This window comes from Vitis vinifera, chromosome 5, assembly GCF_030704535.1.
Source record: "Vitis vinifera cultivar Pinot Noir 40024 chromosome 5, ASM3070453v1".
NCBI classification, from domain to species: Eukaryota; Viridiplantae; Streptophyta; class Magnoliopsida; order Vitales; family Vitaceae; genus Vitis; species Vitis vinifera.
In genome coordinates, this window is record NC_081809.1 from 23,162,942 (window position 1) to 23,177,637 (window position 14,696).

Below are 14,696 nucleotides of genomic sequence, written 5' to 3' on the forward strand. Positions count from 1 at the left end.
GAAAACCCTGGGCGAATCCTATCCGGATTCAACGGGTCATCAACTACGTCCTTGGAAGACATTGTACTGCCGGTCCAAGCTGGCCCAGTCACTCTCAACGTACAATTTTCGGTGGTACAAGATTTATCACCCTTCAATATCATCTTAGGGCGCATATGGCTACACTACATGAAAGTCATCCCCTCTACATATCACCAAATGGTAAGTTTCCTTACCAAGGATGGGCAAATTGATCTATATGGCAGTCAGTTAGCCGCTCGCCAATGCTACCAAATAGCACGAGAAATAGGGACCAGCCAGGAGGATGCATCCCTCCCTGAGTCCGGCAATGCACATAATCAATAGCTATTATTGGGTCCGGTGGACAAAGATCCCCCGACAGCAGATCCCTTGCAAACAATCCAAATTTCGGAAGAAGGAACTCACCTTACGAATATCAGTTCCCTTCTGACACCGGAAGAGACCCAGAACATGCAAAACTCCCTCAGACAAAACCATGACATCTTCGCATAGGCACATTCTGATATGAAGGGAATTCATCCCTCCATTACTTCTCATAAGCTTAACGTCTTGCCAACAACCAGACCCATCCGGCAGAAGGTTAGGCGTTTTCACCCGGACAGACAGAAAATTATCCGGAGTGAGATTGACAAATTGCTAGAAGTCGGATTCATTAGAGAAGTCGATTACTCGGACTGGTTGGCAAATGTAGTAGTGGTACCCAAAAAAGAAGGCAAATGGCGTGTGTGCGTCGACTACACCAACCTCAATAATGCATGCCCAAAAGACAGTTTTCCTTTGCCACGAATAGATCAGATTGTGGATTCCACTACTGGGCAAGGGATGCTCTCTTTCCTGCACGCTTTCTCCGGATATCACCAAATTCCTATGTCCCCGGCTAACGAAGAAAAAACAGCATTCATAACGCCACACGGTCTCTATTGCTACAAGGTCATGCCATTCGGACTCAAAAATGCAGGCGCCACTTATTAGAGACTGATGACAAAGATCTTCAAACCTCTGATAGGCCACACGGTAGAGATATATATTGATGATATCGTGGTTAAAAGCAAAACCCAAGAGGAGCATGTCCTCCACTTGCAAGAAGTTTTTCACCTTTTGAGGAAGTATGACATGAAGCTAAATCCTTTTAAATGCGCCTTTGGCGTAAGTGCTGGCAAATTTCTGGGATTTATGGTCAGCCAAAGAGGGATAGAGGTTAGCCCGGATCAAGTCAAGGCAGTCATGGAAACACCTCCCCCCAAGAGCAAGAAAGAGTTACAACGCCTCACAGGCAAACTCGTCGCACTAGGGCGTTTTATAGCCCGCTTCATTGATGAATTGCGACCCTTCTTCTTGGCAATACGAAAAGCTGGAGCAAACGGATGGACAGACAGCTGTCAGAACGCTTTTGAAAATATCAAACACTGCCTTATGCAGCCGCCCATCCTAAGCAGTCCCATCCCTAAAGAGAAATTGTACATGTATCTGGCTGTATCAGAGTGGGCAATTAGTGCTGTTCTATTCCGCTGCCCCTCACCCAAGGAGTAGAAACCTATTTACTACGTCAGTAGAGCGTTGGCGGACGTAGAAACCAGGTATTCAAAAATGGAGCTAACAGCCTTAGCCCTTCGGAGCGCCGCCCAGAAGCTCCGCCCCTATTACTCGGTGGTCGTGTTAACTGACCAACCCCTCTGTAACATTCTCCACAAGCCAGACTTAACCGGAAGAATGCTTCAATGGGCCATCGAATTGAGCGAATTTGGAATCGAGTTCCAACCCAGATTGTCCATGAAAGGCCAAGTAATGGCTGACTTCGTACTGGAATACTCTCAAAGGCCCAGCCAACGCCAGGAACCAAATGAAGAAAAATGGTGGACTTTGCGGGTCGATGGAGCCTCACGATCATTAGGGTCCGGAGTTGGGCTTCTGCTACAGCCCCCAATAGGGGAACATCTGGAGCAAGCCATCCGGTCGGGATTCCCCGCCTCCAACAATGAAGCAGAATACGAAGCCATCCTATCCGGATTGGACCTCGCCCTGGCTCTATCCGTCTCCAAGCTCCGTGTTTATAGCGATTCTCAACTTGTGGTCAGGCACGTCCAGAAGGAATATGAAGCTAAATATGAGCGCATGGCGCGATACCTGGCTAAAGTAAGGGACACCTTGCAACAATTCACCGAGTGGACAATCGAAAAAATCAGACGAATTGAAAATGGACGTGCCGACGCCCTAGCAGGCATAGCTGTCTCCCTCCCCATCAAAGAACCCATATTGTTGCCTATACATGTGCAAGCCAACTCTTCCGTCGCGGAAACCTCCATTTGCAATACCATTGAGGCAAGCCAAGCAGATAGCCAAGAATGGACGAACGACATTATAGGGTACCTCCGGACAGGCGCTCTGCCCGGAGATCCCAAACAGGCACACAAAATCCGAGTGCGAGCTGCCCGTTTCACCTTGATTGGGGGGCACTTGTACAAGCGATCCTTCACAGGTCCCTATCTCCGGTGCCTAAACCATTCAGAAGCCCTATATGTGTTAGCAGAATTGCACGAGGGAGTATGTGGAAATCATTCTGGAGGACGATCTCTAGCGCACAGGGCCCATTCTCAAGGATATTATTGGCCCACGATGAAGAATGATGCGGCAGCCTACGTCAAAAAATGCGACAAATGTCAACGACATGCCCCCATACCACACATGCCGTCGGAGACGTTGAAACCAATTTCAGGTCCCTGGCCCTTCGTGCAGTGGGGTATGGATATAATAGGACCCTTACCAACCGCACCTGCTCAGAAGAAATTCCTACTTGTTGCCACAGATTACTTCAGTAAATGGGTAGAAGCCGAAGCATACGCTAGCATCAAAGACAAGGATGTCACCAAGTTCGTATGGAAAAACATCATCTGCCGCTTTAGAATCCCTCAAACCATCATAGCCGACAACGGTCCATAGTTTGACAGCATCGCATTCCGGAATTTATGTTCAGAACTAAGCATCCGGAATACATACTCCACACCGCGTTATCCTCAAAGTAATGGACAAGCAGAAGCCACAAACAAGACTCTAATCACTGCCTTAAAGAAAAGGCTTGAGCAAGCCAAAGGAAAATGGGTGGAGGAGTTACCCGGCGTCCTGTGGGCTTATCGAACCACACCCGGACGGTCGAGAGGAAACACTCCCTTCGCCCTCGCATATGGTATGGACGTAGTCATTCCTACCGAAATAGGGCTACCCACTATCCGGACTAAGGCAGCAAAGCAGGATGATGCAGATGCAGAGTTAGGAAGAAACTTGGACTGGGCAGATGAAGTAAGGGAAAGCGTATCCATTCGGATGACAGACTATCAACAAAGGGCATCCGCTCATTACAATCGCAAAGTAAGGCCCAGAAGCTTCAAAAATGGTATGTTGGTCCTTAGAAAAGTTTTTGAAAATACTACTGAAACAGGAGCAGGAAAATTTCAAGCCAACTGGGAAGGCCCCTACATAGTATCCAAAGCAAGTGAGAGTGGAGCTTATCATCTACAAAAGCTAGACGGAACTCCATTACTCAGACCATGGAATGTGTCTAATTTAAAGCAGTATTATCAATAAAAGAAAGAGACAAGCACAAATATGAAGAAATATGTTTCATTAATATTTGTGAAAATTGTATACAAAAAGTTCTCCGGACTACAAAAATACAGAGAGAAGATTGCAGTAAAAATTACAAAAAGAAAAGCTCTCATGGAGTAGGCTTGTCGAGTAGCTTCTTCTCTTCACCCGGAGGAATTAAAGGGATGTCCCGCTTGATGCCATGTTTCTTCATACAGCAGCGATAGCCGAAGAAGAACATTTCATCTACTTGCTTCTGGTAGTCCGCTTCAAGCTTCTCCCTCTCTACAGCAAACTCACCCTCCAACTCTTCTTTTTGCGCTGATAAACGTAGCTGCAAGTCTTCTCTTTGCTTTTTCTCAATAGATACCTCCGTCCGGAGTTGCCTCACCTCCCCCCTCAGGTGGGCCATCTCATCCTCCGCCTCATGCAGGCGGGCATCCATCGATTCCTCCCGGCTCTTTGCCTTAGCTAAATCTGCCCGGAGAGCCTCGTTGTCTCCTCGAATGGCAGATAAACTGGCTTCAGCCTCCTCCAGTCTCAAGCGCAACGTATCTTCACTATTTCTGCGCTGAGAGGTGAAGACCTTCATGTAATCAGCGGTCCGCAGCAAGTCAGTAAACAAGTCATGTTGTTGGGCCATGCCGCGAAGACCGCTCACCAGCTGCAGGTGAACACACAAAACAAGAGCAAAGTTACAAACCATACCACAAGCACATCAGTATGACAAAGAAAATGAAGAAGTAAACTATACCGTTTCCACCACTTCGAACATTTTTGCTGAAGGCATGGCAATATCCGAGCCGGGTGGAATCCGTTTCAGCTTCTCTTCTAACTCCGCGTAGCTGAAAGCGCTAGCAGAGATGCAAGATGCATTATCAACAGGATTTCCCCTTGATGAAGCATTGGAGAATGACCCCTCCTCCGGGTCTGGGGCCCTATCAGTCTCGGCTGGCTGGGTCACTCCGGGTGAAACCCCATCCGGGACCACCACCGGGGCGGGTGGGTTCTCTGCTGCCATCTCCGCCTCGCTCTCCTCCGGATGATCATCCTAGACGGACGAGCAACTGACTTCGATGGTTTCCAAGAACCGATCTTGAAGCCGCCCGATGAGGCAGGACTTTAAGTTACGCGCCGAATGCGACTTCCTTGAAACTGGCCCCTTCACCAGTACAAGGGCAAGAGGGCTTGACCTGCAAGGAGGCAAACCTTGGCTTTCTGCCCCCACTTCTTCCCTTGGGGGTGCCGAAAGAGGCGATGCGGCCGCACAATAAGCCCCGGCTGCATCTGCATCCGGATGGGGAGAACCGGGCTGATTTATTGAAGTCGCCTCCTCAGCCAGCAGAGCCAGGCATTCAGCCGCCAACAGTAAAGACCCCGAGTGGTTCAAACCCGCGAGATGTCCGGGACCACTTGAAATAGAGGGCAAGGGGGGAACCTCCGGCTCTCTTATTATTACCTCATTCACATAAGTTGAAGAAGGAATTACAAACTCCTTTGGAGGAGTGGGGAGTTTCACTTCCTTCACCTTATTTGAAACCTTCTTCTTCTTCTTTGCTGGAGCACCAGCAGGTGGAGAAGACGCGGGCCGTTTGCCACCCGGAGCCTTCCGCAAGAGCCCTTCTTTCATTTTTACCTCCCGATTAGTGAGGCGGGCTTTGCGTGTCCGGGCGTCTGCCTTCTGCACCGCCGCGTAGAAGGGCAGATCTTGAAGAACGAAGTGCTCCCCAGCCACAACCTCTTCAAGCATCCGCCTTGGGAGTATGTTCAGCACGTACGACTGAGGCTCCCGGGTGACCGAACGGAGGTTCTACGCGGAAAGCAGCATGTCACAACTCCGCTCGGCCGCCGCAATCTCAAAGAGCCTGTTCAAACGATCGAACGAGGCCTTCTCCACCCACTCCACCAATCTCCCCCTTTTATCCTGGCATGCACCCAAGAAAGCAAAAGTATGTCAGCAACCCAACAATGCTGACCTACATTCACAAAACATGGAAAGACAAGAAATAATTTAATCATACCGGGGACCTTCAACGATTGGTTGGGAGTGAATGGCCTGTCCGGATGCTCCGCCAAACCCGCCCATACGCCCTTGACCAACACATGTCCCTTCGCGGCCCCCTTGGTCGAGTCCGGCAGATTGATCACCAACTACATGGACGGAAGGCAAGCAACAAAGCTGAAGATGTCAGTCTTCAGCTTCTTGATCGAATAAATAAAAAGAACCTCCAGCATTGAGAGGTCCAAGTTGAACAGCATGTTCAGGATGCTGCACCCCATCAGCACCCGGACCATGTTAGGATGAATATACGCCGGAGGAATCTGGGTGAAGTGCAGAAACTCCTTGAACAAAGACGGCAGGGGAAACCGGAACCCAGCGTTGAACTGCTCCTTGCTAAAGAAAATAGCATGGTCTTCATTGTTCTCAGTCGATACAGCCTCCCCGTCAGTAAGTTCAACAAATACACCGTTGGGAATGCAGAACCGTTCGCGGAACTCCTTCGCACTCAATTTATCCACAGACTTTTTGGCATGAGCATCGCCGCATGGGCCAGATGAGGTCGCTTCCTGGTTCGTAGACATTTTTTCCAGCTTCATAAATCTGCATGGAAGAAGTACCAACAGTCAAAACACAACAAACTGGTCCCACAACCCTAAACGACAAAAACTCTCAGACAAACCCCACATCGCCAGTATCCCCATCCCAAAACCTTGACTCTACCCCAAAGAAAAACCTCCAACCCACAAAAGACGCAGGGGGGCAACAGAAACACTAAGCACACCCAAAAACACAGTCCATACCCCCCCTCCCTCCACCCACCGGAAAACCCTAGAAACCAAAAAACACCAATATCCACACACACAGTCGCAAGCAACTTGCCCAAGCAAACCAGCAACAACCGACAACGACAAAAGCAAACCAAAGGAAAAGACAAGACAAACGAACGTACCAAGTAAAAACAGGGAAAATAGGGTTGAACATCGCAAATGCAGTCATCGGTACAACGCGAAAATCATCGGTAGAAAATTCTAGGGCTTCACTCAGAAAACGAAGGTACGCAGAAGGTAGAAGAAGAAACACTCTCAGAAAGAAACGCAGTAGGAAAGATGCAATAGAAGGCACAGTATGCTATTTATAGGGCGACAACCCCTCAGTATATCAAACGCTCAGCTACGCCATCATTGAAACGACATGCTGCCTGGGAATACACAGAGACGACGGCTCATCATAAATGCTCTTCTCTCTCTTTGCCCCCGCTCGCCACGTGGCCCAATGAGCGCAAAAAATAACATCAGTTTCAAAAAACCAATTATTTTTAACCCGCCCATTTTTTGCTCAGGCAAAATAGGCAAGTTAAAAAGGGGGCATTATAGGGACCCCTCCCTCTGATAGCACGTGGCACACATCTCCTGATGACGCGTGGCACACATTCTCATCCGGATCAACTTCATCCGGATTTTCCTAAGAGTACACGTGGCGCGCTTCTCCTATGTGAACTACTTCGAGGAGAGGCACACGACACTCACAAACATAACATCCAGACAACTTCCACAACGCATCCGAACGACCGACATATGCTATCCGGATACGTTTGTCCGGATCATTGACTGAAGTAAGCAAGTCTTAGACGTTATCACAACAACCTGCCATAGCCCACGTTCCGCCACCTACAGAGTGAAAGGACAAGAATGAAGTGACGGCAAGTCATTTCCCACGATCACTTCCCACGATCACCTACCACGATCTCTGTTAGCCGCCTGTAGGGTGATGATGATCCCGCCACCACCTAGTGTCATCATGACAACACAAAATATCTCCCTACCATTAAAGAGGGAAACAAAGCCTCTGATACTATATATATGAACCTTCATACAAAGAGGAAGGTAAGCTCGCTATACCTAGTAAAAGGTCAACTGATTTATCTCTCTCTCTAACCATGGCTAACAAAACCATCGGAGGGTGCGTCCGGACACCCTGTCCGGACGTCTTTTGCAGGTAGTACAACTGAATCAAGAATCTATATTGGTTGAGATCGTGCGTCTATCCATTTGGCAACTACGTGGATCACCAAGGACACGAGGCCTCAACAGAGTGTTTTGGTAAAAGTGCATGGCTCTTTCAAAGTTATATCCATATTTTCAAAGTTCCCTGTCTAAATAGGATTTTCTTTTTCTTTCTATCATGGATAGGAATAGCTTGTAAAGATTTAGGAAAATAATTTTTTTTTTAATAAATTTTAATATATGTTAGATTTAAAATAAAAAGTTATACTCACAAGTCATCCATTATTTTATGCCTTTTGTCAAATTTAACAATATTGATGCCTTAAATGTGAAAGTTGAAAATTTATCCAAAAAAATGTTTTTTTTTTGTTATACTGTCAAATACCTTTTTTCCTTGTATTAAAAAAGAGAAAATAAACTTAGGATTACAAATTATATTTTCCAAAAATTTTAGAAAATATGTATTTCTAATTGGGCTGTGTTGTAGTATGTGGCTCATATTGAGGGAAAGACATATATGGAGAAAATGGGCAAATATCGGAGTGAAACAACAACATTTGTCATTCAAGCTTGTATTTTTATTGTTAAGGGCAAACGATAGGTTGAGGGGTTTTAATTTCATTACATGAAGGTTAGTATAAATATCCTTTTATGTAACTCTAATTTGATATATAGTAAAAATCTTCTTCCTTATTCCCATGGACGTAGGGCAATCCATCGAACCACGTTAAATCTATGTGTTTATTTTGTTTTTCTCTAATTTCTTCACCAGGAATCGTTGCATGAAGACCAACATGTTGTTATGTACAATAGTGATGAAGGCGAACACACCTAAAGAATCCGCTGGACCAAATACATCCCACTTGCCCTTTTTTTTTTTTTCCAATGCTTTAAATATCAATTTGTTGGGCAATTAAAAATTTCTTTCAAGTAATTTTAAAACTTACAAGTCATCCATATTTATTGTTTTTTATAACCAAATCAAGAAACTTGGTATCTTTCATGCAAAGATTACAAAGTGGTCAAAACCCATTAAAATTAAAAAAAAAAAATCATTAATTTTTTAATTTTTAATATTATATAATTATCAATACATATTTTTATTTTAAAAACAAAAATAAAATTAGATTTAACTAAGAAAGATATTAATATTTATAAAATTAAAAAATGTAATTAAAAATTTATTTACATACTTTTAAAAATAGTAAAAATAGAATTATGAATACATCTCTTCTCATTTTTGGTAAAAATAACTAGTATTAAGGAAATTATGAATACATGTTTCTTCCTCTTTTCCTCTTTTATTGTTTTCTTCCTCTTTTCTATTTGATTTGCCTATTGGTGAATGTCACTAATTATAATTCATTTCTTAAGTTGTAATTGGTTCATTTCTTAAAATTTTCCGCCAAATTGATGGAAAACGTCAGGCCAAAAGTATATATACTTTATCACCATTCTTTATAAAAGAAAAAGAAATTCTTAACCAAAAAAAAAAAAAAAACCATGGTTTAATATTAATAGTCTAACAAAAATATTAGGAGCTAAATTAGGACATAAATAAAAATATAAATCAAATTGGAAAACAAAAATTAGCGCCCTTAGGTCATTTTTTTTTTGTACTTAATTTAAAAAAAATAATAATTAAAGAACTTTTTTTTTAAAATTTTTTTTTATAATCTTAGAGTGTTTGGTAAGTTATTTTTTAAAAATAGTTTTAAAAATAAAAAATAAAACTTGTTTAGATAAGTTGCTTTCAAAAATAATTTCTTTATTTTGATTTTGTAAAAACACTATAAATTTAATTTATATAATATCATAGTGTCATGCACGACATGGAGACTCTTGGATCTTGGTCCACTAGGCGTACAACTGAATCATTGCATTTGAAAAAATGAAATGAATATAAAACGTCCACTAGGCGTACAACTGAATCATTGCATTTGAAAAAATGAAATGAATATAAAACGTCCACTAGAGGAAAGTGACTTGGGACCACAGCATTGTGGAGGCATTCGCACCCTGTTCCCTTTGCTGTAGTAATATAAGACGCAGAGGCGGTGGATTATGGTGTTGTGAAAGATTTGAGAGAGGTGGAGACGGCTGTAGAGCTTAAGCACACCCATGGATCCATCCACATCCACTTCCACTTCCAACCATGCTTTAGAATTACAGAACCTTAACTCAGTTTCTAGTGCGAACCAGGAGGATGTCACATACATGCCTCCTAAAATTTACAGGGCTGCAGCACAAGGCTCCACCGATATTATCCGCAGGAGAATGCCCAGAGCTGTCCATTATTTAACACCCAATAAGAACACTATCCTCCACATTGCAGCCCAATTCGGTCAACCGAAGTGCGTTGAATGGATCATTCGACATTACAGTGGGGATTCATCCCCACTGCAGTGGCCCAATCTGAAAGGGGACTCCCCCCTCCACCTTGCGGCGAGAGAAGGGCATCTAGAGGTCGTGAAGACTATTATTCATGCTGCGAAAACAGTTTCCGAAAGAGATATTGAGAGTGGGATTGGAGTGGATAAGGCCATGCTGAGGATGGCCAACAATGAGCATGACACAGCCTTGCATGAGGCAGTCCAGTATCATCATCCGGAGGTGGTGAAGTGGTTGATCGAGGAAGATCCCGAGTTTACATATGGTGCTAACTTTTCTGGTGGGACTCCTCTATACATGGCTGCTGAGAGAGGGTTTAGAGACTTGGTGAAAATAATCATAGAGAACACTAATCGCGATCGACTGGCTCACACTGGCCCCATGGGTAGAACAGCTTTGCACGCAGCTGTGATTTGCCGTGACCCAAGTAGGCATATTCTTTTCCTGAATCTACCATATTTCCTATGTGGTTTATTCATTAATATTACAGGTATAACATATATAGTGTTGAATAACAAGTTTTAACCTAGCTAAACTATGGGGTTACAATTTCTTCATAACTTCTAATCTTTCTCAAAAAATATTTTGATAAATTTGTTTGAGTATATATATATATATATATATATATATATATATATATATATATATATATATGCTTGGTGGTTGATTGTTTCAGCTGTTTAAATGTTATATTCCAAATAGTTGAGTTACTTTTTAACCTGACATGCATGATTAAATATGAGAAGACTAAAGAAAACTTGTTTCTTAATTTCTTATACTCTTCTAATTTTTTTCTTTCTTTTCATTTTATGTATGTGTTGATCAGTAATGGTAAAAGAAATTCTGAGATGGAAGTCAGATCTAAGAAAAGAAGTGGATGAAAATGGGTGGTCTCCACTTCACTGCGCTGCATACTTGGGTTATGTTCCAATAGCGAGGCAATTGCTTCATAAATCTGATAATTCTGTAGTCTACCTAAGGGTCAAAAACTATGACAACAAGACAGCTCTTCATATTGCAGCCACCCGTGGAAACAAGCTCATAGCAAAACTGTTGATGTCACGCTATCCAGATTGTTGTGAGCAAGTGGATGTTAATGGAAATAATGTTGTTCACTTATTCATGATGCAAAGAAGATGTTTCAGAAGCTTCATAAAGATTCCCTGGATGAATGTGAGAGCACTTATAAATGAGAAGAATGTTGAAGGACAAACACCTCTCCATCTGCTCGCCCATTCCCAGCTGAGATGTCGTTCTTTCATATTGAAAAAGGAAGTGGATAAGATGGCACTTAACAACCAAAACTCAACTGCTTTGGACGTAATTTTACTGGCCGAGGATTTATTTGGAAAAAAGGTAAGCATGTCTGTCTAACTTTATTAATTTCCCAAATAGCAAGGAAATGGTGATCTGCTCCATTAATTGAAGCCAAGGTACTGTATACTCTGTTTTCTCTGATTAAATTTCAGGATTTTATCATATCAACACTGAAAAGGGCCAAAGCTAGAGTCGGGCCTTTGTTTTGGCAGAAGGCTATGAGGAAAGACAAGGACAAGAAAAACGAGGACAAGAAAGACGAGGACATGAGCCAAAGCAAACGTAGTAAAGGTTTAGACACCTCTTTCTTAAGGGAAGCAGGTCAGAGCCATTTGATTGTGGCCGCACTTGTCGCGACTGTATCGTTCGCAGCAGGTTTTACACTGCCCGGCGGTTATAAGGATGGTGACGGCATGGCCATTTTAAGCAACAATCCAGCTTTTAAAGCATTTGTTGTGTCTGATTCCCTGGCTCTGGTGCTCTCTGTGACTGCTGTATTGTTTTCTTTTTATACTGCATTGGCTAAAACAAAGAAGCGAGTCAATTTATTTGTAAGGCCGGCGTATTGGCTCACCAAGTTGGGTGTAGGAGCAATGGTGGTAGCATTCTTTACCGGCTTATACACCGTACTGCCGCATCACTCAGGGATTGCAATTTCTACTTTTATCATCTGCATCTGCTGTTCAGTTTTCAGCATAATCTCTGGTTCGGTACCCCAAAGGTGGATCACAAAATGTACTAAATTTAGGTCACGTTGAGAATCTCACAATCATATATGTGTTTGATATATACAAAGAATATTGGATGAGGAAATTATCAGTAAATCAGAATCGTGTGTTAACATTTATATAACTAATTTTAATTATATTTTATTTTCTTTGATATTTTTAATAGTACTACAACCAAACATTAAAAATAATAACCTTTTTTAACATTTTTTTCATAATGCTTTTGAAGAATCAAACATAACCTTAATGTTAAAATTGAATAGAATATAATTATTTTGTATCCGTAAAAACTTGCTACTTTGACAAACTAGAGATAATTTTTATGTTATCAACAATTGTGAAGTTGGGTCAATTTAAAGCTAAATCAATTTCCCAAACATCAACAAATAAAAACAAAATTAAATAGTCAAATATCTTATTTTTCTAGAGTTGGAAGTACATCTAAACACTGCAATTGTTTTTCTAGAGGTAAGTAGTTCCTTTCAATTTAAGTCCAATTTCAAAGATATTTTCTATAGCTCTACATTTCACATTCTATATATTTTGTGAGCAATTCTCTTCAAGCTTTTGCCCATGATTTAAAGATATTTTATGTAGAGCATATGTGGAAGGGAAAGTTGTTTGCACGTATATATTTTTCCGTGTCTTTCTTGTGAAGTTTTTCTGTCTTTTTAGACATCTCCCATTTTTATTTACTTGATGAGATTTTTATCCAATCACACTCCCGCCTCAATAATTTGGCTATATTAAACCCATTTAACACCATTTTATTATTTATTTTTCTAAATTGTAATGCTTCATATTTCTCTCATATTTGAACCAACCAATCAGCTTCGTTTCACGCTCATTCCTTGATTCACCCATTTGATAAGTGACTTTCAATCATAAATCAATATAGAATATTAATAATAAGAAAGGTCAGTCGATACCTACCATATCAAAGGGTGGATGTGTGTTAAATTCCTTCCAGCGTTATTATAAGAAGCTGTCTAGAGATGAGTCGTTGCTTTCAAATCATGTCCATATTTCTGAGATATTTTATGTAACTTAAGTCCATATTCAAAGATATTTTAAGTAAAACATGGGTGTAGAGGAAAGTTACTTACTCAAATACCATATTCTCTTCTATGGATAAGATAATGTTTGGTTCTAATTTCATATGTAGTATAATTTTAATTCTTAATTTTAAGAAAATAATAAAAATAAAAATAAACAGTAAATAAAAGATTCATTCCCAAATTTGTTTAAAGTGATTTTAAATATCACAACTCATTCTCATTATATTTATAATGCAATCAAGTAACTTGCTGTCTCACATGTAAAGATTAAAATGTGGTCAAAACTTATCAAAAGAATCATTAAATATTTTTCTATTTATTGTTATATAATCATCATTATATTTTTGTGTATTTTTAAAAACAAAAATAAAACTAGTTTTAAGAAAAATATTAAGTATTTTTAAAAGCTAAAATTCAATTGAAAATTTATTTATATATTCTACTTTTGAAAATAGTGAAAACCAAAGCATATTTAAATGCATTTTTTTTCCTCTTTTATATCTTTTGTGCACATATTGACTTTTCACAAGAAAATGGACAAAGCAGCTATGGGAATAAAAAAATAGAAAATGTTTATGGTATCAAAACCTAGTTATGTTTTTTATAAAAGGAAGAAAAAAATGAATGAATTATATATATATATTAAGGATCAATGTGAGGTAAAATCCCAAGGATATTACCAAAAATATTTTGGTAAAGATCACCGGAGTCAAGGAAATAATGAGCACATATTTATTATTATTATTATTATTATTATTATTATTATTATTATTATTATTATTTTCATATTTTGTTTCTATTTTCTATTTGATTGGCTTATTTGGTGATGTTACTAAACATTTTTTTATGAGGTAGTTGGTTAGTTTTTCTTTCATATTTGGACTCACTAATTAACTTTATTTTCATCCATTCCTTAATGAAGAAAAATGCTTTGAATATGTCCTTCTCTATGGACATCACCAAAATTTTCTGGTAAAGAGCACTAGTGCGAAGGAAATTATGAATATATATTCGTTGCCACCGACACACCCCCCACTTCCCTTATTCCTTTCGGTATTTTCTTCTTCTTTTTATTTTATTGGCCTATCTATAGGACGCTACTAATTATTGTTTATTTTTTAAGTCGTAATTAGTCCTTGTTTCTCTCATATTTGAACTAGCTAATTAACTTGATTTTCATTCATTCCTTAGTGAAGAAAAATGTGAATTAGTCCATTTTTCCTCCCTTTGATTAATGGTCCATTTGGAGGACATTACAAATTATTATTTATTTTTTAAGCGGTAATTGGTCCATTTTTCTCTCATATTTAGACTAACTAATTAACTTGGTTTCCATCCATTACTTAGCAAAGAAAAATGCTTTGAATTTGTCCTCCTCCACGAATATCTCAAAAAATAATTTGGCAAAGATGACCAATATCAAGGAAATTATGAATATATATTTTTTCCTTTTTTATTTATTTATTTTGCAATTCTCTTCCTTTGTTCTATTTGACTAACCTATTTGGTGGACGTTACTAGTTATTATTTATTTTTTAAGTGATAATTAGTGTTTTTTTTCTCTCATTTGGATTAGTTGATTAACTAGATTTCAATC

The 14,696-nt window shown here is 40.3% G+C and overlaps 1 protein-coding gene across 1 annotated transcript; it reads left to right on the forward strand.

Annotated features, from left to right (window-relative positions):
• The first annotated feature begins 9,689 nt into the window (after positions 1 to 9,689).
• Positions 9,690 to 12,137, forward strand: LOC104879438 (ankyrin repeat-containing protein At5g02620). The gene is made up of 3 exons (XM_010652212.3): positions 9,690 to 10,423; positions 10,823 to 11,352; positions 11,466 to 12,137. The coding sequence occupies exons 1-3, from the start codon at positions 9,727 to 9,729 to the stop codon at positions 12,069 to 12,071; spliced, it is 1,833 nt and encodes a 610-aa protein (XP_010650514.1). The 5' UTR covers positions 9,690 to 9,726; the 3' UTR covers positions 12,072 to 12,137.
• The last annotated feature ends 2,559 nt before the right edge of the window (positions 12,138 to 14,696 follow it).

Excerpts from the sequence above, each read along its gene's own strand:
- LOC104879438 (XM_010652212.3), top strand. The coding sequence starts at position 9,727 with ATGGATCCATCCACATCCACTTCCACTTCCAACCATGCTTTAGAATTA. Across the intron at positions 10,424-10,822 it reads TGTGATTTGCCGTGACCCAA|TAATGGTAAAAGAAATTCTG; the intron begins GTAGGCATATTC and ends TGTGTTGATCAG. Across the intron at positions 11,353-11,465 it reads AGGATTTATTTGGAAAAAAG|GATTTTATCATATCAACACT; the intron begins GTAAGCATGTCT and ends ATTAAATTTCAG.